At 48.2% G+C, this 26,706-nt stretch overlaps 1 protein-coding gene and 1 pseudogene across 1 annotated transcript; one reads left to right on the forward strand and one right to left on the reverse strand.

Annotated features, from left to right (window-relative positions):
* Positions 1 to 907: 907 nt before the first annotated feature.
* LOC123152800 (putative clathrin assembly protein At5g57200) lies at positions 908 to 4,400 on the reverse strand. The gene is made up of 10 exons (XM_044572241.1): positions 3,992 to 4,400; positions 3,796 to 3,881; positions 3,330 to 3,713; positions 3,126 to 3,242; positions 2,983 to 3,048; positions 2,634 to 2,714; positions 2,075 to 2,263; positions 1,888 to 1,963; positions 1,622 to 1,746; positions 908 to 1,523 (listed from the first exon to the last, which is right to left on the reverse strand). Exons 1-10 carry the CDS (start codon positions 4,167 to 4,169, stop codon positions 1,194 to 1,196), a joined length of 1,632 nt encoding a protein of 543 aa, XP_044428176.1. The 5' UTR covers positions 4,170 to 4,400; the 3' UTR covers positions 908 to 1,193.
* Positions 4,401 to 5,554: 1,154 nt separating this feature from the next.
* On the forward strand, positions 5,555 to 25,701 carry LOC123153574 (uncharacterized; annotated as a pseudogene).
* Positions 25,702 to 26,706: the final 1,005 nt, after the last annotated feature.

The raw sequence follows: 26,706 nt of genomic DNA on the forward strand, positions 1-26,706 counted from the left end.
AGCAAGTACAAAGAGTATGGTGCGGACCGAGTGCAAGGCAGCGGCCAAGCAATGGCGGTGGCACAACATTGTAGAGCAAGGAGGTTTTGCATGTTTTCAGGCGGGTCGTACTCAGTGTACGGATATGGCAGTTGAAGATTAAGCTCGGCGTGTAGTGGGATAGTGACCAGTTAAGTTGATGACATGAAGATTGATGGTCGTCCAATATCGGAAGAAGCGCGAGGAAGGTGACAAGTCAAGATTAGAAAGAGATTGTTAGTATAATCTTGATTGTTAGGTTTGGATAGTAGTGTTTGTGTTAGACTAAGTATTAGACGTGTAGGATTAGCAGCCGTGCCTAAGTAGTACTCCTACGTACTAGTATAGTAGTCCGGCTAGGATTTGTACATTGTCTAGTACGTGTCGTAGGAGTTTGAGTCTGGTTAGAAGTTCAAGTAGAAGTACTAGTAGGTTTCGGTGTAGCTGGTCGTGGCTTGGCTGTGTCATATATATATACAGTCCAGGCGTCAGATTGAAACATGGTATTGAGAAAAAAAGAAAAAGAAATAAAGAGAAGAAGGGGCACGATACGTGCTCTTGGCCAAAGTTTTTGTGCGTGTGTGTTCATCGTGATTTGATGTGATCGATCCTGTGGACGAGTTCCAACAAAATAGAAGTAAGAACTTTGTGTACAAACCATAGTTCATGAGTGCGTAAATTATATATCTTCATAAGTAGTACTCCCTCCGTTACATAATATAAGTGTCGTGGTTTTAGCTCAAATTCATTCTGTAATAAGTATCGTGTGGTTTTAGTTCAAATGGAACGGAGGAAGTACTATTATGAACAGTGAGCACATATGAATGCTCTGTTGTCTTTCGAGGTTATTATATGCATAATAGTATCTTTTTGTCGATGACAGCTATGTACTACTTTCTCTGTCCCAAAATAAGTGTCGCTGATTTGGGACGGAGGGAGTATGTTGCTGTATTGCAGGCAGAAGATGAAAACAGCGCTGCTGATGTAGTGATGTTTGTATGTACGAATGTAGCAGCGTGGTTTGTCAGAAGATAAAAAAAGATAAGATTCATCATCTGTGTCGATCCCATGGCGCACAGCCACGATGTTGCTAGTCAATCATCATGTGATAGTCCCAATTAAAACCAGAGCTACCGGATGCTGCTACTTCTACACAAAACAAGCATAGTACATATTCAGATCAAGCTGCCGCTCCCGTGGCCATGGAAGGGGGTGCCCTGCCCCTGCCCCTGGGGTAACATAGCAGAGTACGCGTCACCGAACGGATTGGCCAGAGCCTGAGAAGAAGCAGCAGCAGCGCCGGCATGCTGAAACGGCAGCGGCATCCCAAACATCTCCTGCTGCTGCTGCTGCATCATCGACATCTGCACGTCGGTGGGCGGCGCGACGCTCGTCGACGCGGCGAACGGGTCCCCGGCAGGGTCCGCGTGGGTCGCCTGCTGCTGCTGCCTCCTCGCCGCGTCCTCGTACAGGCTGTCGAGCAGCAGGCCGTCGAAGCCCCCGGCCTGCAAGAAAGCATCGTCGGTGGCAACGCAGGTGAGGACAGAGTCACATGCATGATGCATCATGGATGGAAATGCTAACAGTGGTTTTCTGCGCGCACCAGCTTCATCTCTGCCGATCGGTTGCTGATGTCGGTCCGTGCCGCGACCAGCGCCAGCTCCCAGCCCGATGATCCAGCCATGCCGACAGCAGCAGACGCAGACGCAGACGCGCTGCTGCCACCACCTGAGCAACGGAGGAATTAATGGAGCAGAGTCAGTCAGTGGCTGCTGGACTGAACCCATGAGACGCCGAGCAGGGAGGAGCTGGGAAGTGTAGCAAGAAGTTCAGACTTCAGAGCCCAGCTGCATGAAACATGTCTGTTACCTGGTGCTACAATGGCCAGGGCCAGTGCGTTGCTCTCCTCGATCTCAGCGGCAGCGGAGCTCACCTCATGTAAACCCTGCACACACACACACACACACCGGCAGATTCAGTAACCTCATCGTCCCATGTTATAAGCAGTTAGTTAAACATCAGGGCTATGTTGCAGTGACAGACGTTGGCAGCTTACCAGTAAATCGAAATCGGCAGTGGTGGTGGCAGGTTCAGGTTCATCGTCGAGGTCAGTTGCAGAGTGGGCTTCCTCTTCGGGCTCCGGCAGCGGTTCCTCCACTGTAGGTTCTTCCGTCGTGGCCTCGCGGGGCGGTTCAGGTGGTGGTTGTTCTTCTTGGTCTGCAGTAGGATCCAGTTGCCGATATTCCTGCCAATTTGATTCCAACGCCAATTAATTTCACCAGAATTTTCAGTGATTTCCGTCGGTCGTTCCCGAAATATTTATGTTTCAGTAAGAGAAAAATCAGGACACATGAATTCGCGTCCAGTTTCAGACACGGTGCAAACTTTGGCCAAATACTGGTTGAATATTAGTCAAGTTCAAACGACAATGTCAGACCTTTGACAAAACCGAAAACAGAATTCACTGGCATTTTGTTAGGTTCACTGGTGACCGAAACTAGGAGCCATTTTAGCTCATAAGCACTTTTGAGATCAGAAAAAAAAATCTATTGAAATTATTGCCAGACACCAATTGTCATTAAGACGTTGCACATAATAATAGCTTAATGACTCACAATGGTCTTATTTGCAACGTGACCAGCCCTGGGGGCTTCTCTGATGTACTCCTCCATCGTTGCAAGAAACGACGCAGGTGGCTGCAAAAACCGCACAAAAAAGAACACCATTTTGGCAGTGAAGTGAAATAAACCAACGGCTAAAATCAAGTAAAGTTAAGGCAATTGCCTCTCTGAGAACTGGAAACTGGAAGTTTCTGGCGAGTTCCAACCCCCTGCAGAGCACGTAGAATTCAGACAGGCTCTTCGCCTGGCATTCCAGGTACAATTCAGCAGTTTCAGTTTGCATGAACAATTAGTTCGACAGCGAAAAATGCAGAAAAAATGCCGGTCTCGTAAGTACACGTACCAGAGTCCCTGTTCTTCTGTAGATGTCCTGGGCTTTGATGGCATCGAGCTTGCTCATGTCGAAGAACTGCGCAAGGCCGTCATCCGGTCAGAGCTCAACGATGGAGGAGAAGAGAAAAATTCAGAGATCGCAGGAAGACGCACCACGTCCACGAGGTTGATGATGCCATCGTTGACGGCGCAGTAGATCTTGAAGCTCTCCTTCAACACCAGAGCTAAGGCGTACTGTATGAGGTAGTTCCCGAACGCCGCTCCCTCAGGCTGCAATGAAATGTTGGGCACGAATGTTTGCACAAACTGTCTGTGCAAAATGTGCAGTAACAAACAATACGATGAACTGAACTGCACCTGGCAGCCGACGAGCCGGAAGAGCAGCTGCTGCAGCGCGGGGAGCTGCTCGAGGAGGTCGTCCTTGCCGAGGCCCCTCGTCCGGCCCTGCGCCTTGGTGTGAGGCGTCTGCCCCTCCGCCGCCGGCGCCGGGGCTCGGAGGCGCTCCGCCTCCACGTCGTACCGGAGCACCGCGAAGCACTCGAGCCGCTCCTCGAGGAAGAGCGCGTAGGTGCGCACCCACGCGGAGCAGTCCCAGGCCAGGTGGCCCGAGTCGTCCTTGAAGCTGGACATCCGCAGCGCGTGCCCCCGCCGCCGCCCGTGGCTCAGCAGCTCCTCCCTGAACGCGCCGCCGTCCCCCTCCCGCAGCGCCCTGTGGATCACCACCAGCGCCTTCAGAGCCACCTGCGCGAGCACCATCCGTCCATCAATGCACTGTCCAGATTGTCAATGGCGTCGACGTCGTGGTGCCGGCCGGCGTGCGTACCACCCAGTTGCTGGTGTTGGAGAGGCGCCTGGCGAGCGCGTGGACGCAGTGGGAGACCTCCGTGCGCGACCGGGCGCCGACGATCTCTGCAACGAGGAAGACGACGACACCCGCGGTGGCGGCGCGGGTGACTGGTCAGAACGTACGGACGGGTCGCAGGTGTGCGGAAGACGATCGAGAGGAGAAGCGATCTCACTGGCGAGGTGTCGGTCCTTGGGCGGGCGCTCGACGTGGCTGGTGGCCTTGACGACGGCGACGTCGAGATCCTTGAGGTGGTCGCGGCCGCTGTTGACCTTGGCGAGGCTGACGGTGGTGGAGTCCTTGATGGCGCCGCACGCCTTGCGCCAGCTCTTCTGCATCGAAGGCGTGCCCATCCCGCTGCCGATGCAAGGCCAGGCGGACGACGATCAGAAGCAGGCCGGCGAGCGGCGAGCCGGCTTGCTTGGTCCGACCGATCCCCGGGTGTCGCTCGCTTGGTCGTGCTCGTAGGAGTTTGTCGTGGCGAGTCGTGCTGGCGCACTCGCGGTCGCGGGTCGACGGATTCTAATTCATTTTCGAGAGCTTAACAAGAGAATCCACGCCAACAACCAAAGCCAACAAGCCTTCGCTCAGAAGCTTTTTCTTCATCTAAGCTTTTAGTAACATTAGATGTCATTAATAGAATGGAACGCATGAACCAGTAGAAACCTTGCTTCAAGGTAGATTCTTACATGTTTGGAGTTTTGTCTGGATCCAGGTACCTCAACTATTGGCCTTACATGACCTGACATGGGTATTCCCTCTTTCTAGTCCCACTCTTCTCCAACAGAGCTTAATTCATTTTCGTCATGGGTCTGGCCCACCCCAGCAGTTCTGTGAGTGGATATTATTTGGGCCTCCTTCCCCCACGACAGCTATGGCGTAGCCCTACTAGGCCGGCCCAGTAATGTAGCGTCAGGACGAGTTTTCTTCTCTGGCTTTTTATCCTTTTTATTACTGTTTCCAGCGGTTTTCTTCGGGTTTCTCTGGTTATCTTCGGTTTTTATTTCTTTATTTTTATTATTTTTTCTTCGGTTACATTGTTTTCCTTCAGATTTTTATTTTCTTTATTATTTTTAAGCACATGTCTACATTTTTCCCATACATTGGGAATATTTTTTATACATGTTTAAAAAAATTATATACATGACTAAAATTTTATAAATATATCTTTATCTCTATTTTTTTATGAATTGTAAATTTTTGGTATACAAATTAAAAAAATTATATGCGTTTAACATTTTCACTTCTTATCTGATTGACAACACACACATATCTATACTACTATTAAAAAAGCAACTCTTCTAACTCCACGCAACAAAGTGTACACGGGATAATCAGAACCCTCTGATTAAATCAATTTAAACACATCCTACCATTCATATTGCGTCGATAGTCTGCCATCCAAATCAACGTTCCAGATCGAATGTTCTGCCGAGCAGACGCGCAATGGTCTGCCAATTTTCATCCTCCGCGTTCCCGATCCCCGCCCGCGATTCCGTAATTTCCGGATAGATTCCAAGGGAATCGTGGCTCCCCGATTGTTTTTCCTTTAGGCCCCGGATCAGAAAGAACGGATTCGCAGCAACCTTGCGCCGCCAAGGAGTGGGTGATAGCAGCGGAGGAAGAGGGCGTGGGTACCAAGGGGCCGCCGACGACGACGGTTGTGGCCGAGGATGGGCCAAACAAGGCGGTGGTCGTGAGGGTGGAGGTCGCGCCCGTGGCTACAAAGGGGTTCGTGATGGCGGACGCGGCTGAGGCTATCAACAGGGCGGCAACGACTACGGCGGCCGCGATGGGCGCAACAACTACAATGGCCGCGGCTGTAGAGGAGGAGGAGGCCAGAGTCAACCGCCCCGGACATGCATCAAGCCACGGGGCCTCCCCTCTCCGAGCGCTACCACGCAGAGGCGGCTCAGTTCCGGGAGAAGTTCCACGCGATGGACATCAGCCGTGTGGCTGTAGATCCAACCGACCGGCGATGGAGCAGCTGTCAGCGTTCCTCCGCGCGGCACCAGGTTCCGTTGCACCTCCTCCATTGTGCTCTCCCTGCCTCGCGGTCCCTACCAGAAGCCTTGCCAGCTGTAGTCTCCCAGATCCTCCTCTCTAAGCGTCTCTACTTCCCGTGCGATATCACCGGCTTCACGATCTCCACCATGATGGGCGTCACAAGCCCAAGGGAGCGCGTCGAGACCATGGCGATAATGCTTCCCTTCCTACCGTCGTTGCCGTGTTCCGCCAATTGCGGCAGGAAGCCATGGCGCAGGCAGAAAAGTCGCCTGTCGAGTAGGCGGCTTCAGGTGCAACACCGGATAAGTGACCCCTCCGTCATAAGATGAGGTTCTTCAGTTACACACCTGCAGCTTAAACAAAATTCATTTCTATTTTTGCAGATTTTGAATTCAATGTAGTATAGAACACCCACAAAATCTTCACAAGGATTCATGAACTCACTTTCCAATGGAAGAAATGTGATGTTCAATTAGCATTAACCCGATTGATCTCTTGCCTGGTAAATATCCGGTCGTCTGAATCTGGTTCCTCTGCAGATTATTCTGATGTTTATGGCATCGGATTTGGTGCAGGGGAAGGGGAGACTGAGGGGGAAATGGCGACCAAGAGGAGCGTGGGCACCCTGGGCGACAAGGACCTCAGGGGGAAGAAGGTGTTCCTTCGTGCCGATCTGAACATTCTACTGGACGACAGCCAGAACATCACCGACGAAAATTGCATCCGTGCCTCCGTGTTGTCCATCAAGTTCCTCATGGAGAAGGGTGCCAAGGCCATCCTGGCCAACCATCTGGTGAGCACGCTGAGGGAGTTCTGGATTAGGGGGTGTTCGGATAGCCGGACTATACCTTCAGCCGGACTCCTGGACTATGAAGATACAAGATTGAAGACTCCGTCCCGTGTCCGGAAGGGACTTTCCTTGGCGTGGAAGGCAAGCTTGGCGGTACGGATATGAAGATCTCCTGCCATTGTAACCGACTTTGTGTAACCCTAACCCTCTCCGGTGTCTACATAAACCGGAGGGTTTTAGTCCGTAGGACAACGTACACATTAACAATCATACCATAGGGTAGCTTCTAGGGTTTAGCCTCCTCGATCTCGTGGTAGATCTACTCTTGTACTACCCATATCATCAATATTAATCAAGCAGGACGTAGGGTTTTCCCTCCATCGAGAGGGCCCGAACCTGGGTAAAACTTCGTGTCCCTTGCCTCCTGTTACCATCCGGCTTAGACGCACAGTTCGGGACCCCCTACCCGAAATCCGTCGGTTTTGACACCGACATTGGTGCTTTCATTGAGAGTTCCTCTGTGTCATCGCCGTCAGGCTCGATGACTCCTACGATCATCGATAGCGATGCAGTCCAGGGTGAGACCTTCCTCCCCGGACAGATCTTCGTCTTCAGTGGCTTCGCACTGCGGGCCAATTCACTTGGCCATCTGGAGCAGATCGAAAGCTACGCCCCTGTCCGTCAGGTCAGATTTGGAAGTTTAAACTACACGGCTGACATCCGCGGGGACTTGATCTTCGACGGATTCGAGCCACTGCCGAGCGCGCCGCACTGTCCCGACGAGCATGATCTAGCTCTGCCGCCGAATAGTGCCCTGGAGGCCGCACCCGCATCGGCTTCGACTCTTAATTCGGAGCCAACCGCGCCGATCGAGGATGGGTGGTTGGACGCCGCCTCGGGGGCTGCGATCCCAACGGCGATTGAGCCGAACACCAGCCCCGTACTCTGCGAGACTCGTGACTCCAAGGAGCCGGACTCCTCTTCGGACTCCGAACCCTCCACGCCCCTGCCAATCGAATCCGATTGGGCGCCGATCATGGAGTTCACTAACGCGGACATCTTTCAGCACTCGCCTTTCGGCGATATCCTGAAGTCACTGAAGTCTCTCTCTTTATCAGGAGAGCCCTGGCCGGACTACGGTCAGCAAGGTTGGGGTACGGATGATGAAGAAATTCAAAGCCCACCCACCACCCACTTTGTAGCCACTGTCGACGACTTAACCGACATGCTCGACCTCGACTCCGAAGACATGAACGGTATGGACGCCGATGAAGAACCAGCGCCTATTGGGCCCTAGAACGCCACCTCATCATATGATGTATACATGGTGGACGCACCAAAAGATGACGACGAGGAGCGGAAGGACGCATCGAAGGCTTGTCCCCTCGAAAAGCAGTCAAAGCGGCGACGCAAGCGCTGCCCCAAATCCCGCCTCAACAGGAATAGCGATCACACAGACCCAGCGCTGGAGCAGGGCAAACCGCTGCCGGACAGCGGCAATCCGGATAATCAAACCGAACAAACAAATCCTATCAAGGATAATGATCCGGACGACATAACGTCGGACAGGTACCCGGAGCAGCAGACTTCCCGTAAAAGGCTTGTTGCCACCGCGAGGAGTCTGAAAAAATAGAAGCAAAGGCTCAAGGCCGCGCAAGACACACTCCAAATCAGATGGAGTAAAATACTCAACACAGCAGCAAGGTACGGCGACAATCGCCCCTACAAGAGCTACCCAAAGCGGAAGCTGCTACCCGAATTCGATGAGGAGGCCTCAGACCCCCCACAACCAAATATCAAAGCAGCCACCTGGTCGGATAGACGACCCCTCTACCAACACAGAGTGGCATACAACGCCGCTCACCATACAACACGCAACCAATGCGAGGGCTCGCACCCAAAGGACGGTGCAACAAGATCCATCTATGGCCCACGCAAGCGCGCCCCAGCATACAATGCAACACAACAAACATCCGAACAACGCGGTACACCCAGCTACAGGGGTGCCGCACACCCCCTATGTTTCACCGATGAGGTGCTGGACCATGAATTTCCAGAGGGATTCAAGCCCGTAAACATAGAGGCATACGACGGAACAACAGACCCTGGGGTCTGGATTGAGGACTACATCCTTCATATCCATATGGCTTAAGGAGATGATCTCCACGCCATCAATTACCTACCCCTCAAGCTCAAAGGGCCAGCTCGTCACTGGCTCAAAGGCCTCCCCGAAAGCTCCATTGGAAGTTGGGAAGAGCTCGAAGACGCTTTTCGGGCAAATTTCCAAGGGACATACGTCCGACCTCCGGATGCGGACGATTTGAGTCATATAACTCAACAGCCCGGAGAGTCAACCCGAAAGCTTTGGAACAAGTTTCTCACTAAAAAGAACCAGATTGTCGACTGTTCGGACGCCGAAGCCTTAGCAGCTTTCAAGCATAGCGTCCGTGATGAATGACTCGCTAGACACCTTGGCCAAAATAAGCCGAGAACGATGGCCGCATTAACAAACCTCATGACCCACTTTTGCGCGGGGGAGGACAGCTGGCTAGCCAGATGCAGCACCAACGACCCTAGTACGTCTGAAGTTAGAGATGGAAATGGGAAATCACGGCGCAACAACAATAACAAACGCCGGAATAAAGAAGACATCATGAAGGGCACGGCAGTAAATGCCGGATTCAAAAGCTCTCGGCCAGGCCAAAAGCCGCCCCCTAAAGGCACCAGGGACGAACTGTCCAGCCTCAATAAAATTCTGGACCAAGTATGTCAGATTCATAGTACCCCTGGTAAACCTGCTAATCATACCCACAGAGAATGTTGGGTCTTCAAGCAGTCCGGCAAGCTCAACGCCGTACACAAGGGGGAGGACACACCAAGTGAAGACGAGGACGAGCCCCCCAAGCAAGACGCGGGGGAACAAAAGCAATTTCCACCAGAAGTCAAAACAGTAAACGTATTACACGTAATCAAGGAAAAAAACAACGCGGCACTCCCAGGTATCCGACACGCAGGATGGGCTGCCCTGGTATTAGACCCAGTAATTGGCGGATATCACTTGACAAGCGTCTTGATGGACGGCGGTAGTAGCCTAAACCTAATATATCAGGATACAATCCACGGGATGGGGCTAGACCCAACACAAATTCGCCATAGCAATACTACCTTTAAAGGAGTAACGCCAGGCCCAGGGGCTCATTGTACGGGCTCCCTCCTACTACAAGTTACATTCGGCTCCCCCGATAACTTCCGTCGCGAGCATTTAACTTTCCACATCGCTCCGTTTCAAAGTGGCTATCAAGCATTGCTCGAACGCGAAGCTTTCGCTCGCTTTAATGCAATACCACACTACGCCTCCCTCACACTCAAGATGCCCGGTCCACGTGGCATCATTACAGTGCATGGAAATATCAAGCGATCTCTGTGCGCCGAAGAGAGTGAGGCTGCCTTGGCTGCCGCACACTAAAGGCGCCCGGACAAACGAAAGCATCCAATAGGTCGTCAAGACCTCAGATACAACTAATCAAGTACGGCACCGCTATTTATACGGAAATAAGTGGTCACACCCCTATTTGTCAATACAAGGGGCTCAACGCGCGCAGACAAGTGGCAATCTCTTATCATCTTGAATTATACCTGGTTTCTTTAAAAACTATCCTTTTGCACGACAACTTTTTCACTTAACTTCCTCTCTTTTTTATAGACGATCATCGTGCTACACCCGTCCAGGATACGGCACAACAGAGACACAGGCGCAGACGTGCAGCAGGGACCCGCTCCAAGGATTCTTTTTAGATTAAGACCCTGTGTAAACCTTTTTTACTGTCTCTTGTTGATACATATCCACCGTTGAGAAGGATGCTGACGTCTTGGCATGTGGCCATGCCAGAACAATGCACGTACCTGGACACACGGGGCTTCTTACAAAGGCCACTATTTAGGCCCGGTTTATACCACAAAGACCGAATACCTTAGGGAGTATTCGGCATCGCGAGTTTGGCCCTATATGCATCAGCTCCAAATCATTGTCTTTGGTCAAATGTTGGGTTTGCCCGGCTCCTATGTTTTGGTGCCTTACGTTCCGCCTTGCCGGATAAGGTAGCACCAGGAGAACTACTGCGATTGTGCCCTGGTTCATCTAGACGAGCACCTCAGTAGAGAAAGCCGAAAACTGACTGTCATGATATAGCGTGAGACTGGTCAACCACTCAATGACCTATGGGAATGTTAGAATTCCTCCACCTTAACGAAGGGCCGTTTCCCGGCCAGGCATGTACGCACCCCGATATCGGGAGAGTGCGAAGCCACCAGGGGCTATCTAGTAGCCCCACTGTCAAACTCCTATGGCTAAGTGAAAGTGCTAAAGCATTATAGTCCGGTTGCCTCGCTCGCTCCGCTATCACCTCCTTAATAGGACCAAGACGTTGGGTTAAGTGTGAATGCGTGTTTTTGCGAGCACCTCCGCATTATATGCGTGAGGGTTGAAGCCGACGGCTGCAATCTTTCAGGTTATACACATGTATACATAAATGGCCGCCCAGGAGGCATCATATTACTTTCAGGCAAAAGTATAAAAATAGCCTTATAAAAATTTATAAAAGCATTTCGCTTACAATGAGATTACATATCACTCAAACATAATATTTTTTGAGCACCGGGTATCTATCAAACGGGCACCCTCAAGAACTTCTTCAAAGTAGTGCTCGGCAGCCTTTTGACCTATAGCATCCAACTGCCATTCTAAATGGGCAAACTCGCTAGTCCGGCCAGACACCGGATCTTCCATGACCTGCACATAAAAGCAGTATGGTTATTTCCTGGAAATATGATCCTTTGTTGATCGTCGTTCCCGACGACAACCAGAGTCTCAGGGGCTACTACCTATACAGGGCACACCTAGCATGTGCAGGATTATCATACATTCTTTTACGTACCTCAAAGCCTGTCAGTAGACTCATAAAAGCTTCATGCAATCCGCTTTCGGCGGACGATATTCTCTCCATCACCGTATTCATCATCACACGGTGTTCATCTGAGATGGCCGCTCACCCCACCAACTCCCTCGGAACATCCGACCGCACACTAGATGGGGCCGGACTCTTTTATCTGCTCCCTTCGGGAGCCGGACACTGGGAGCTTCGGGGGTCAATGGGATTATCTTCTGGCCTCACCAGACTTGGAGAGGCCCTCTGCGATGACACTTCAGGGTCGCTCGCTTCTGGAGCGGAGGAGTCCGGAGGAGGCGTTTCGCTCTCCATCATCTCCGGAAGAAGATCCCCCGAAGATGAGCCCATTTGAGAGGGGCTAAGGCCCGAACTGCAAAATATATGCGGTGGTTATTTTCTCAGAAGGAAAAAATGGCATATCTGTACTATTAAAGGTATTTCGGGTCACTTATGACTCGTGGGAGAATTGATCCCCCCGCGGACTTTGTGCGGCAGCAACGCCCCCCAAGGTGGGACCCTCTGTGGGAGACTTCTTCTCCCATTTGGAAGCTTCGACTTTCGAATCCCCGGGCGCAGTCCTTTTCCTCTTCTGGTCGCCTTCCCTCATGGAGACACACGCTCCCTCGGCTAGAATGGGCAGTGTTGGGGGCCCGCATCCGCCCGCATTATCCTCCACAGTATCTTCCTTCAAGGGCTCCGGGCAAGGTGCGGTCTAGAGCATCTTTTCCAATACCGTATTTTCCAAACCCTTAGGGAGGGGGCCGAACACCGAATCAACTTCGCCTTTGTTAGCCAGTCCTGGTCAAAAAGCGAACTCTCAGAAATAACTTCGTAACAAAGTAGAGAAAGTATGTTCGGCCGGAAGATGCCTTACCTGTTCGGTGGTGCGGTTACTACTCAGGCCCACGTCCTTGGTGATTTCCGAACACTCCGTCTGAGGTCTGAACAATGACTTGTAAATCTCCTCGTGCGTCAGGCCGAGAAAATTTTGAATGGCACGCGGTCCCTCGGGATTGAACTCCCATAGGTGAAGAGGCCGGCGTTTGCAAGGCTGGACTTGACGAACCAGCATAACCTGTACCACCGCAACCAAACTGAAATCTCCATTGAAGAGATCTCGAATGCGACCTTGCAGCATAGGCACGTCCTTGACTGGACCCCAGCTCAGACCTCTGCTGATCCATGACATCTGTTGTGGTGGGGGCCCGAGCGGAAAACAGGGGGGCCGCCCACTTGGCACTTCTAGGAGCCGTGATATAGGACCACTCCTGTTGCCACAATTCAGACACCTCTGGGATGGAACCTTTGGGCCACGGAGCTCCCGTCATCTTGCGTATTGAGGCACCTCCACACGCTGCATATTGCCCCTCGACCAGCTTTGGCTTCACTTCAAAGGTCTTAAGCCATAGGCCAAAGTGGGGGGTAACCCGAAGGAAGGCCTCGCACATGACAATAAATGTTGTGATATGAAGAAAGGAGTCCGGAGCTAGATCATGAAAATATAGCCCGTAGTAAAAGATCAAACCCCTGATGAAAGGATCCAGGGCAAGGGCTAGGCCTCGGAGGAAGTGGGAAACAAACACGACGTTCTCGTTAGGTTCGGGGGTGGGGACGGCCTGCCCTCGGGGAGGCAGCCGATGCAAAATGTCGGTGTTCAGATATCTGGCCTCCCTCAACTTCTTCATGTCTTCTTCCGTGACGGTGGAAGGCATCCATCGACCTTGAAGGCTAGATCCGGACATGACTGAAGGTTCGGGGCGCCTGACCTGAACTTCGGGCGTTTGATCTTGAGGTGGGGGAAGGATTCGATTGAGCACGGGAGGGTAAAATAAAAGTCTTGTCCCCTTTATAAAGAGGGTGAATATCAAGCGTCCTCTCCGTGTCCGTGTGGACTTTCCTATAATCTAGGAGTCCTAGAAGCGGTTGGGTTACCCACGCCCGTATTGATGAGAATCCCGGGATAAGGGGACACGATCTCTGCTTTAACAAGACGTGCCAAGGAAACCGCCTCGCATGACATGCTGAGGTGGGATAATGAAACGACTCGGATAAAGGCTTGGCCTTGGTGTGACACGCTACAGAATACGTCAGTAGATTAGATTGGCGTAAAAATTATTCTCTCTATGGGAATATGTGGAAACTTATTTTGCAAAGCCGGACACTATCTTTGTGTTCAAAATCTTCTATGAAGTACTTGGAGGAGGAACCCGCCTTGCAATGCCGAAGACAATCTGCACGCCGGACTCATCGCCATTGAAGCCTGGTTCAGGGGCTACTGAGGGAGTCCTGGATTAGGGGGTGTTCGGATAGCCAGACTATACCTTCAGCTGGACTCCTGGACTATGAAGATACAAGATTGAAGACTCCGTCCCGTGTCCAGAAGGGACTTTCCTTGGCGTGGAAGGCAAGCTTGGCGGTACGGATATGAAGATCTCCTGCCATTGTAACCGACTTTGTGTAACCCTAACCCTCTCCGGTGTCTATATAAACCGGAGGGTTTTAGTCCGTAGGACAACGTACACATTAACAATCATACCATAGGCTAGCTTCTAGGGTTTAGCCTCCTCGATCTCGTGGTAGATCTACTCTTGTACTACCCATATCATTAATATTAATCAAGCAGGACGTAGGGTTTTACCTCCATCGAGAGGGCCCGAACCTGGGTAAAACTTCGTGTCCCTTGCCTCCTGTTACCATCCGGCCTAGACGCACAGTTCGGGACCCCCTACCCGAGATTCGCCGGTTTTGACACCGACACACGCGCTTCTCGATTTGTGTCTATGGCATTTTACTGACGAATTTGTGCCGCTTGAGCTTAGAGTGTCAGATGGGGGACTTGATGTCAGTCTTCTGTTCATCCACTAATCTCTTGGGAGTTAAGGGAAGAAGAAAGAAAATACTTTCAGCTAATAGTTGTATGTTCCGTAGCCTGTTAGCATTGTGCTTAAAAATCATAGTAACAAAAATAGTGAGGATTAACTTAGAATTGCATTTTCTTTGATTGTTTGTTACCTTTCTACTCATAAACATACAGGACAGAGTCCTCTGTGCAGTTCATGTCAATTGCTTTTGTATATGTCGATTAGTCATTACAGTAATTTGTAAAATAGTTTGTTCAAATGGCTCCTGCCGCTTGCCATGCCTCACCCGCCGGCCCGTTCGCCACTAGCCTCGGCTGTAACACCCCGGATACAACTTTCCATATCTGTATTCCAACTCCTGCCTTTCCCGGAGATGCGATACAATATTCCCTCGTGGTTGGGTTGTGTCTTTGTTTTGCTTTTGTCCATGTCATGCATTTCATATCGTGTCATCATGTGCATCTCATTTGCATACGTGTTCGTCTCATGCATCCGAGCATTTTCCCCGTTGTCCGTTTTGCAATCTGACACTCCTATGTCCTCCGGCGCCCCCTTTTGTCTCTTTTCATGTGCGGGTGTTAAACTTTATCGGAATGGACCGAGATTTGCCAAGCGGCCTTGGTACACCACCGGTAGACCGCCTGTCAAGTTTCGTGCCATTTGGAGTTCGTTTGATACTTCAACGGTTAACCGGGGAACCGTAAAGGCCTCGTGTGTGTTGCAGCCCAACACCCATCCAAAGTGGCCCAATAACCCATCCAAACCCCCTCCATCCTCTCGGCCGTTCGATCACGATCGCGTGGCCGAAAATCGCACCTCATTTGGACACTCCAAACTCCTCCTACCTATAAATATGTCCTCCCCGTCCAAAATTCGCGGATGAACCCTAGATCCATCTTCCCCGCGATGCTGAACATGTTCGCCCGGCGGCCGGACACGTCCGCCGGCTCCCGCGCCCACTCACGCACCGCCACTTGTCGCCGCCGCCTCCCACCACCGCGCGGCCCGCGGGGGCCAGATCTGACCCGCGCGAGCCCGCCGCGGAGCCCTAGCGCCGCCGCCCGCCGTCGTGCGCCGCGAGCAGCCGCCCGCGCTCGCCGCCTGCACCGCCGCGGAGCAACTCCGGCCACCGCGAGCCCGACTACCGCCGCCTCGCTGTCCTTCGCCGCTCGGCGCCTGCCTCGCCACTGCCGTTCTTCGCCGGAGGCCCCTTGCGTCCCCCTCGTCGCCGGCCTTCGCCGGAGCTCCCGCCGGCCTCGAGCTCGCCGGAGTTTTTCTCCGGCCGGATCCGGAGAAAGTGGACCTGATCCAACCATTCACCGAACCAAACGGCGCCCCTCATCCCGGATCTCTCCATCCCGTACCATTCCGTCTAGTTTTCGAGAGGTTGTTTTGACTAAGTCCTTTTCTGCAATATTTTATGCCTCTGTTCATCATACCATAAATTTGTGCTTGTTGCTCCGTTTTGCATGCATGATATATCAAAATGTTCATCAGGATGTCCTCTTCATTTTGTTCCATTGTGCCATGCTTGTTTGAGTCTATCTTGATGCCCAAATAGTTGATGCAAGAGTGCTATAAAATGTTAGGTGCTGATTCTTATCAGATTATGAGCATTTGTCATTTTCGTCATGATTATTGTGTGCTGCATATGAGCATGAGCTCTACATGTGTTTTGGGCTATGCCATGCCATCTTTACAGGGGTGTATTCCATGTATTTTTGTGATCAATGTGGTGACTAGCACATGCATGCAAAGTAGCTCTCGTGATATTGCTGATTTCAAGGACTTAGAATTTCACTAAGTCATTTCCCTGCTGTTATTTTAATGCCATGTGTTCATGTTGCTACAGAGAGATCCATGCTTCTTTTGAGTATGTTCACTAAGGATGATTTTGACACATGTTTATACTCTATCCATCCATGTCCCTGTTTGCATTTATGGAGTGCCCTAGCATGACTCAATCTTGCTCTATTTTTTCAATAAAATGTTCCTGGCGGATTGTTTACGTGTTAATCAATTTTTCCAAGGTTGTTGTAGTTGATCCATGCATGCCATGAGATTGTGCTTGCCACGGTTAGCTTCATGAACATGTCTTATTACTGGTAGTATGCTTAGTTTGTCATGCAATGCCTTGTGTTGAGTGCATCGAGCTCGCAAACATGCCTTCATAACTCTGTTTTTGCCATGTCCAATTTTCTGCTAAGTCTGAATCTGTTAACGAAACTTGCTATGTTTACATGGGTGCCATCATATCTTCTGGTCCTTTTTGGCCTATGGTCAGTAAGGGACTTTTGTTATATGCTTTGAGTAGATTCATGCCATGCCTTGTTTTGCCATGATATGTTCCTGTAGCATGTCGTTATCTTGCTCTAAACATTGCTTCGTGATGTTAATTCCTGGCATGTTAGTATTTTCACTAAGTCTGTGATGTTGTTATCTTTTGCACTTTTGTCATGCTTGTTTGAACATGCTCTTGTGTGATTTAGCCGTAGCTCAGTGTTCATCGTTTGTCAAGCATCTTGAGTAGATCACTACCATGTGTTTTGTTGTTATGTTAGAGTGCAGTAGCTTAGTTTCTCGTTGCATTCTAGATGGCATCGTGCTGTTAATCACAGAATTGTGCCATTCTTGTTTTGCTTGCCATTTGCAAACCGTGCATCCGATTCCGGTGATCTTTATATCGATTTCGACCGAAATCAACTCATATTTCCAGTGGCACACTTGTTTTGCCAAGTTGGGTCCTGGTTCAATCTTTTCCTTTCGGAGCACGCATATGCATTGCATATCACATCTCGCATATCATGCCATGTTTTGCATCATGTTGCTTGCGCATTGCACCGTGTTTGATTGTTGTTTCCTTTGCTTGTGTTCTTGCCTTGGGTAGAGCTGGGAGACGAGTACGTGATCGAGGAACTCGTTGAGTACACTTACGAGGATCAAGCTTTCGTCAACTCGGAGAACTTTGCAGGCAAGATGACCATACCCTTGAAATCACTTCTATCTTTGCCTGCTAGTTGCTCGCTCTATTGCTATGCCGCGATACCGACCACATGCTTTATCATGCCTCCCATATTGCCATGTCAAGCCTCTAACCCACCTTTCCTAGCAACCCATTGTTTAGCTATGTTACCGCTTTGCTCAGCCCCTCTTATAGCGTTGCTAGTTGCAGGTGAAGATGGAGTTTGTTCATTGTTGGAACAAGTTTATTGTTGGGATGTCATTACTATCATATCTTGTTTACTTCAATGCATCTATATACTTGGTAAAGGGTGGAAGGCTCGGCCTTATGCCTGGTGTTTTGTTCCACTCTTGCCACCCTAGTTTCCGTCATACCGGTGTTATGTTCCTTGATTTTGCGTTCCTTACGCGTTTGGGTTATAATGGGAACCCCTTGACAGTTTGCTTTGAATAAAACTCCTCCAGCAAGGCCCAGCCTTGGTTTTACCATTTGCCACCTAAGCCTTTTTCCCTTGGGTTCTGCAGACTCAAGGGTCATCTTTATTTTAAACCCCCGGGCCAATGCTCCTCTGAGTATTGGTCCAACCTGTCAGCAGCCGGTGACCACCAGGGGCAACTCTGGGTTGGCCTACCGGAATCTTGGACGATCCGGTGTGCCCTGAGAACGAGATATGTGCAGCTCCTATCGGGATCTGTCGGTACATTCGGGCAGCTTTGCTGGTCTTGTTTTACCATTGTTGAAATGTCTTGTAACCGGGATTCCGAGTCTGATTGGGGCGTCCTGGGAGAAGGAATATCCTTCGTTGACCGTAAGAGCTTGTGATGGGCTAAGTTGGGACACCTCTGCAGGGTTTTGAACTTTTGAAAGTCGTGCCCGCGGTTATGGGCAGATGGGAATTTGTTAATATCCAGTTGTAGAGAACTTGACACTTAGCTTAATTAAAATGAATCAACCGCGTGTGTAGCCGTGATGGTCTCTTTCCGGCGGAGTCCGGGAAGTGAACACGGCTTTGGAGTTATGTTTGAACGTAAGTAGTTTCAGGATCACTTCTTGATCACTTCTAGTTCACGACCGTGCTTTGCTTCTCTTCTCGCTCTCATTTGCGCATGTTAGCCACCATATATGCTAGTGCTTGCTGCAACTCCACCTCACTACCTTTTCCTACCCATAATATTAAATAGTCTTGATCGCGAGTGTGTGAGATTGCTGAGTCCCCGTGACTCACAGATTACTTCCAAAATCAGTTGCAGGTGCCGACGATGCCAGTGCTGGTGACGCAACCCAGCTCAGATGGGAGCTCGATGAAGATCGTGTTCGTTGTGTTGTTTCGTTTCCTTTCGATCAGTAGAGGAGCCCAGTTGGGGAGATCGGGGATCTATGCAATTGGGGGTTGTCTTTCTTTATTTGGTTCCGTAGTCGGACCTTGATTGTATTCTTGATGATGTAATGCTATATTTATGTATTGTGTGAAGTGGCGATTGTAAGCCAACTCTTTATCCCTTTCTTATTCAGTACATGGGATGTGTAAAGATTACCCCTCTTGCGACATGCCTACTATGAGGTTATGCCTCTAAGTCGTGCTCCGACACATGGGAGATATAGCCGCATCATGGGTGTTACATCGGCCCCCGCCCACTCGCCTCTCCTATGGCATACGGTGCCTGACCCGGCTCTGTTTGTCTGCCTCCTTCGTGTTAATCGTCAGTCGTCCCCGCCATTCAGCCTATCGCGTGGCACATGGCTGTAGCCGCTTGATGTCGGGAGCAACTGTAAGTGCATCTAGTGCCCCTTAGTGATTTTGGTGTATTGAATACTTATAGGTTAAGGGACTAATGTGTTTTTGAGTGTACACAGGTCTATAAGTCTATGAGGAGTTTGATATTTACAGAGAAAGTCTACACCTAAAAATGAAGTTCTTCGACTGAAGACTTTGGACTTCTGAAGACCTTCTGAAGACTTTGAAAGTGAAGAAATTGGTGCAATCCTGAAGACTTGGTATTCATTCGAGGAACATGAAGCATGAAGACTCTTGTTTTTATAGTTTCATTTTCTCTTTCTTGAGTCTTAGGAAACACCGTACTGTTAAAGGGGATCGGGGAAATACTAGGGAAAATTTTCCATGTGATGCTCAACTCAAAATCCTACACCTACCAATCCCTTCGAGTGAAGCCATTGAAATCTCATATAGTTCAGTCATATTCTTCAGTGACAAAGATGAAGTTCTTCTGATCTCTGAGGAGTTTGTTCTGACTGAGGAGTTAGGAATTCACCAGTGCAGATTGCCTACATAGTGAGGAACATGGTAGCCCTGAGGATTTTGATACTCAAAATTCCGACCATTGCTGTGCTATGCGCCAGCTGTCCCAAAATATCTACCCACCTAACAGTCATACTATTGAAGGGCATTTATGTCTTATCATGTCGGGCTGCTCCCTAGGCTATAAATAGCCGCCCCCTACAGCCACTAGCTGGTTGGCTGCTGTGAGAGAAACTGACACTTGTCATTTGAGAGCATCCCATCCTCTGAGGACTTTGAGCGAAAATCATCAAGTGAGGAAAACCCAAACCCAAACACCTACAAACCCCAAGTGATTGAGCATCACTGAAGAGATTGATCCTGCGTGGATCTGACGCTTGTTACCTTTGAAGATTGTGCTTCTTCCAGACGGTTAGGCATCAAGGTCTAGAGCATCCGGAATTGTGGATCGCCGAGTGACCAAGTTTGTGAAGGTTCAGAAGTCACCTGAAGACTTACCACAAGTGATTGGGCGAGGTCTGTGTGACCTTAGCTCAAGGAGAATACGGTGAGGACTGTGTGTCCGGGACTGTGTGTCCTCAAGTTTAAATACCTAGCCGCTCCAACCAGATGTACAACTGAGACAACAGTTGGAACTGGTCTACCAAATCATTGTCTTCACCAAGCTCACTGGTTCTATTTCCTTAACTCTTTCATTTCCTCATAACTGTGTTGAGTGCTTGTTCATATATGTGTTGAGTGCTTCTACCAAATTCCTTAGTTCAATTTCTTCAGTCTATTTGTCTTCATCCTGTGTTATCATGTGCTTACACTTCCTGTACTCTGTGCTTGTCTTCATTTCATCATGATGACTATGCTTGTGTTCTGTTATGTTTACTTTTGAGTACTTACTTCGCTGCTAGTAATTCTTCGCTAAGGAATTTCCTCACCTGCAAATTCCTCAGTGAAGAATTCATAAAAATCGCCTATTCACCCCCCTCTAGTCGATATAACACACTTTCAATTGGTATCAGAGCGAGGTACTCCCTTGTTCTGTGTGATTTTGGTTTAACCGCCTGGGGTTTAGTTATGTCGACCGCAGGTATGATCAAGGTTTTTGCTGGGTGTCCTACCTTCGATGGGACGTACTACCCCTACTAGAAGAATAAGATGTGCATGCATCTTGAGGCAATTGACAACGATCTCTGGTACGTTGTGGAGAATGGTGTTCCCTCTGTCACTCCCACCATCAATGTTGCTGATGTGAAGAGATTCAAGCAACTCGACTCTCAAGCGAAGAATATCATATGTGGCCATCTGAGCAAAGGACAGTATGGCAGAGTGAGTGCTTTGGAGACAGCCAAGCTTATCTAGGACAGGCTGTCCAAGGTCAATGAAGGAGTCTCAATACAGCGTGACTCTCAAGTTGATGTTCTTCGCAATCTCTTCAACCGCTTCAAAAGACTCGACAATGAAAATGTTCAACAAACCTTCGATGCCTCACTGACATCTCAAATGAGCTTCAAGCACTTGGTGCCACTGGCATCACCGACCATGAGGTGGTGAAGAAATTGCTGAGATCGCTTGATTCCTCATTTGATACTCTGGCATTGATGATACAAGAATGTGTTGATTACAAGTCATTTGATCCCGCTGATATCCTCGAGAGGCTAAATACTCATGAGTTCCAGCTTGCTGAAAAGAGAGATCTCTATGGTTCGAGCTATGGCAGAACACGTGCCCTGAAGGCCAAGGCAGTGTCTTAATCTGAAGATGAAGATTCTGGTAGCAGCCTTGGTGATCCTGAAGAACTGAGCCATGAGCTAGCACTGATCGTGAAGAAATTCCAGAAGTTCTCAAGACGTGGTCGCTTTGGAAAATCCTCAAGGAGCAATGATTCCTCATCCAGTGACTACAAGAAGAGGCTTTGTCACAAATGCAAGAAACTTGGACACTACATTCAAGATTGTCCTCAGTGGGAAAAGGAATCAAAGAAGAAGAAATACAAGTATTACAGTTCTGATGATGCGAAGAAGAAGAAGAAATCCTCAAAATCTCCATCATCAAAATCCTTGAAGTCTTCATCTTACAAGAAGAACAGCTCCAAGAAGGCTCGGGCGTTCATTGGCAAGGAAATGGACTCTCAGGCTGAATCTGAGGAACATGAGGAAGAGGGGGCATCTGAGGAGTCTGAGTCTGGTGTGGCGAGCCTGGCTCTCGCTACTGCTTTCATCAGCAAGTCCATCTTCAAATCTAAAGAAAATGGCTTCACCAACATGGCTGATGGAAACAATGATGACTATGCTCCCACCTATTGCTTCATGGCAAAAGGTGCCAAGGTACTCAATACCCCTCCTCTGAATCAAGTGAGAATGAATCTGATGAAAACCTCAAACCCAGCTACTCCAAACTTGCTAAGATTGCTGTAAAACAACAAAAGGCTTTTGAAAAGGTTCAAAACATGCTAGACAAAAGTGATGATATGTTGGGTGAAGAAATGGATCGCACTAAAACCTTGACTGAAAATCTTCAGAGACTTCAGTCTAGGTTTGACAACCTTCAAGGTCATCATAACACTCTCTTATCTGATCATGAGAAGCTTTTATATGAATTTCTTCAAAGAAAGCAAGATCTTGAAAAGCTAAGAGTGAGTTATGACAATCTTCAGAAGGAGCGCGATTCATTACTTGCTCAACAAATCAGCGCTTCTCAGGAAGAATTTGTTCCTCCATGCTTGAAGTGCATTGAACGTGGATCTGCTAATTCTTCACCTGAATGTTCAAATGCTGCTAATGTTTCAAATTCTTCACATGCCTCTGCTATCACCAGTTCCTCATCTGAGGACATTTCTAGTATCATTGACAATGCAGGGCTGAAGGAATTGTACATGACAGGCATGTACAAAAACCTCAAAGGGCATTAGACTCTTTGTGATGTGCTTAAAAAGCAGATCCTCAACAGGAACCCTAGGAAAGAGGGTATTGCCTTTGAGAGGAAACTCAATGCTAATGGTACACATTGGAAGCCTGAGCAGTACCCCAAAACCTCATGGGTTGCTGCAAAGGGACCTCCAGTTGATCCATCTTTTTTTTACCAGTGAAAACAGCAGGAGAGCCTCCTACTGTTGTATTTTTCTTTATTACTTTAAGATGTTAACCATTGTTTAACATTACAGATAGTTCTTGATTTACATGGCTTTAACAAGAATTCAGAAGGTGTGAAACTAGCCTATGAAAACCAGGTGTCACAGAGACAAAGAGCTTGCAAATAATTCCAAAAAAGTTAAACTTTGAGGGTTGATCCTATAGCCCAGGATCACAAAATCTTCCTTGAGCTTCCTCAGCCACTCAGCATGCGTGGCTACCTCTCCATCAAAGATCTCTCTATTGCGTTGCTTCCAAATATTCCAGGAGGTTAATATAGTTATCTCTTTGAATAAAGGTCCTCGCCACCTCTCTCTAGCTCTCTCATACCTGTGTTGTATGTCTGGATCGTTTTCCCACTCAATGCCCATGACATCCCAGCACTTGGTGGCAAAAGAACACTCATAAAATAGATGTGCATTTGTTTCTACAACTCCCATGTTGCACATTGGGCATTTATGATCTTCTCCAATATTAAAGTGTCTTCTCAGCAGCAGATCTCTTGTATTGACCCTGTCATTTAACATCAACCATGCAAACACTATGTCTCATGATACATTTCACCTTCCAAATGGAGGTGATGCATTGGGGAGCCAATATATTCCTGAACATGTACTTGTAAAACTTTTTCGGTTTAAAATCAGCATCACCCCAGCAAAGAATCCACTCATCAGTCCCCATAGCTTCCAGGTTTATTCCCTCCATGATCTCTTGTAGATTATCCAGTTCGGTTCTGGCTTCCATTGACAGAGGGAGCATAAAGTTGTCCACATGATCATTGTTGTTGTAGTACTGTGCCAACGAGATGTCTTCATCGTTAGCAAAAGAAAAAAGATGATCATGGGAGTCCATCAGGGGTCTTTCGTTTATCCAAACATCTTTCCAAAGAAGAATCATGTCCCCCGCGGCCGGTATACATGAGGTAATACCACGGTAAATATCCATCAAAGAGAAAACATCACGCCACCAAAAGGAGCCACAGGGTGGCTTCGCGTGGGGGGCGTATCGTCATAGTGGGCATTCCAAACTAACATTACCCAAGGGACATCCTGCTTATGAATGAATTTATGTAAGTACTTGAGCAGTAGGGCATTGTTTTGGATTTGTAGGTTTAAGATTCCAAGACCCCCTTTTTTCTTTGGGCGACAAATCATTTCCCAGGCAGCCAAGGAGTGGGTTTTAGCATCCCTATCCAGTTCTTTTCTCCATAGACAGTGCCTCCTTGATCTGTCGAAGATTTCAATCAACTTGAGTGGTAGTTTGAGAACACACATAGCAAGGGACAATAGCGACGAAAGCGTGGAATTAATCTGTTGTACTCTCTCCCCGTAGGATAACCAAATAGTTGTTCTAGTCAACCTTCTCTCAATTCTATCGACCAAAGGCATTAACTCTCTAACAGTGGGTCTTGTTGTGCCCAGAGGCAAACCTAGGTAGGTGAACGGCATTGCTCCAACTTGACATCCAAGAGTATTGGCCAGATCCAGAGTTTTTTGAGCATTTACATTGATTGGCATTAATTGAGACTTAGCGTAATTAATTTTAAGACCAGTTGCCCGGGCATAAGAATCTAGAATGCCTTTAATTGTCTACAGCTCTTGTTGACTTGCTGGAAGAATGATTAGTGTATCGTTGGCATATTGTATGACTGGATAGTCTTCCGAAGCAGGTTGGTTAATTGGTAATGAAATCAGACCATCCATCCAGGCTTTGTTAATTAAAGACTGCAATAAATTTGCCGCTAGCACAAATAGTAGGGGGGAAATTGGGTCCCCTGTCTTACCCCCCGCTTACACTGGAATTCTGTACCAGGTATACCATTCATAAGAATTGATGAGGTTCCAGACTGCAGCAACATCTTAATCCACATACACCACCTGTCATCAAAACCCTTGCATTCCAACATTTTCAGAATGAAAGAATGTTCCATCGTGTCAAACGCCTTCTCGAAATCCAGTTTTAGAATTACAATTTCCTTGTCTGACTGTTTGCATTGGTGCAAATACTTGAAGGCCCAACCGAGGCAATCTTGAATTGTCCTAGTTTTAATGAAACCATACTGATTGCGGTGAACTACCTTTAAAATCCAGCGTTGAAGTCTTTCGGAGAGAATCTTTGTTATAACTTTGAGCACACAGTTTAACAAGGAGATTGGTCTGTAATTATTGACAGACTTAGGCGATAGCTTCTTCGGTATTAGTGTGATTAATGACGTGTTCAAACATTGCAAATTTATTGTCCCTTGCCAAATGTCCTCACAAAGAGTGTATAAATCTTCTTTTATTATATCCCAACATACTTTAAGAAATAGCCCATTGAAACCGTCCGGCCCTGGTGCACGATCAGTCGGAATGATTTTGATCACATTGTCAATTTCTTCTTTCGCAAATGGTATTGAAAGTTCTTCCAAACCCTGACACTTTTGGATTAAGTCTGCAAGCTCAAAATCATAGACAGGCTGAGATGACACTCCCATTCTCTTCTTGAAGCAATCGTAAAACGCTGCTGCTTTTTCATCATGATTTCTATCAAGCGTCCATCAGGCAATACCAGATTGGTGATGGCATTTCTCCGTAGTCTTTCTGTTGCACGCACTTGAAAATATTTAGTATTTTCTTCACCTTGGACAGCCCACCGAAACGTGCAGTGTTTTTTCAGTACGCACTTTGATATTTAAGTAACCGTAGAAGATGTGCTTTAAGAATTTTTCTAAAATTAGCTTCAGGGATATATAGCTGTCTCAGATCCTCAAGGTTGTCTATTTGGAGCAAAATTCTATTATAGTTTTCAATTAACAATTTTAGCTTCGAGATCGATTTGCTCCATTTTTTTAAGGCATACCTCAACCTCTTTAATTTTGCAGATATTATTGTGGCACTGGAGGAAGCCTTTATGGGAGCATTCCATGAGGATTTCACCACCTCCAAGAAACCAGGGTGAGACGGCCAAAAATTCTCAAATCTGAAAAGTTTAGATCTTGGGATCAAAGTTTCAACAGATAGAATACAAGGCACATGATCTGAGATTGGACGGGCAAGAGGTTTTGCATTTGTATTAGGGAATTTCAAAATCCATTCAGGAGAGGAAAAAAACCAGTCTAATTGCTCGAGTAATGGAGTTTCTTGCATGTTACTCCAAGTGTACCTCCTTCCCTTAATTGGAATTTCCAGCAAACCAAGATGACTGATAATCTCATTAAACTTAATCACATCATCCACATTTCCACCTGGTAGGTTTCTGTTTTTTAGAGAGCGCATGAAGTTGAAATCACCCATGAAAAGCCATAGATCTTCCGGTTCAATATTTAAACTATCCATCCAATCAGTGAACAGAACCCTCTCAGGACCATCGAACGGCCCATAGATGTTAGAGAGGAACCAGCTTTCATTTGTTTGAACCGAGGTCATTTTGATAGTTATTGCAAATGAAAATTGATGAATTATTTGGCCCAAAAATTGGCTGCTACACCATATAATAACTAAGCCACCTGAGGCGCCATCAGACGGGATAAACTCAAACTTATCAAAACTTCTCGGGCAGCACTTCCTAATAAAAGAATGATCAAAGTCCGGCTTCTTAGTTTCCTGTAGGCATACAATCGAGCAGTTGGACTCATCAATCTTATTACGAAGTGCATCGCATTTGGAACTAGCATTTAGACCACGAATATTCCAGCACAAAATATTCCACATAACAGGAGCCATTTAGGTTTTGCACACGCTAGGGAAAGCAGATAAATAAGTTCAGGAGACTTCTAAGAAATTGCACAACTTAGGAGAACAGATAGTGAAATAAAAAGGCTTAGGCCTCATCCTTCTCCAATCCTTTGAGAGGCTCCAGAAGCTTCTCCTTGGTGAGCTCTGCCTGTGGAATGGCACATTGAGTTGTCCCCAAATATTGCAGAGTTTCAATGGTAGTGGGGGGAGGGACCTGAGTAGAGGCCGA

Source organism: Triticum aestivum, chromosome 7A (assembly GCF_018294505.1).
Source record: "Triticum aestivum cultivar Chinese Spring chromosome 7A, IWGSC CS RefSeq v2.1, whole genome shotgun sequence".
Classification (NCBI taxonomy): Eukaryota; Viridiplantae; Streptophyta; class Magnoliopsida; order Poales; family Poaceae; genus Triticum; species Triticum aestivum.

Excerpts from the sequence above, each read along its gene's own strand:
- LOC123152800 (XM_044572241.1), bottom strand. The coding sequence starts at position 4,169 with ATGGGCACGCCTTCGATGCAGAAGAGCTGGCGCAAGGCGTGCGGCGCC. Across the intron at positions 3,243-3,329 it reads TCCGGCTCGTCGGCTGCCAG|CCTGAGGGAGCGGCGTTCGG; the intron begins GTGCAGTTCAGT and ends ATTTCATTGCAG. Across the intron at positions 2,715-2,982 it reads ACAGAAGAACAGGGACTCTG|CCACCTGCGTCGTTTCTTGC; the intron begins GTACGTGTACTT and ends CGGTTTTTGCAG.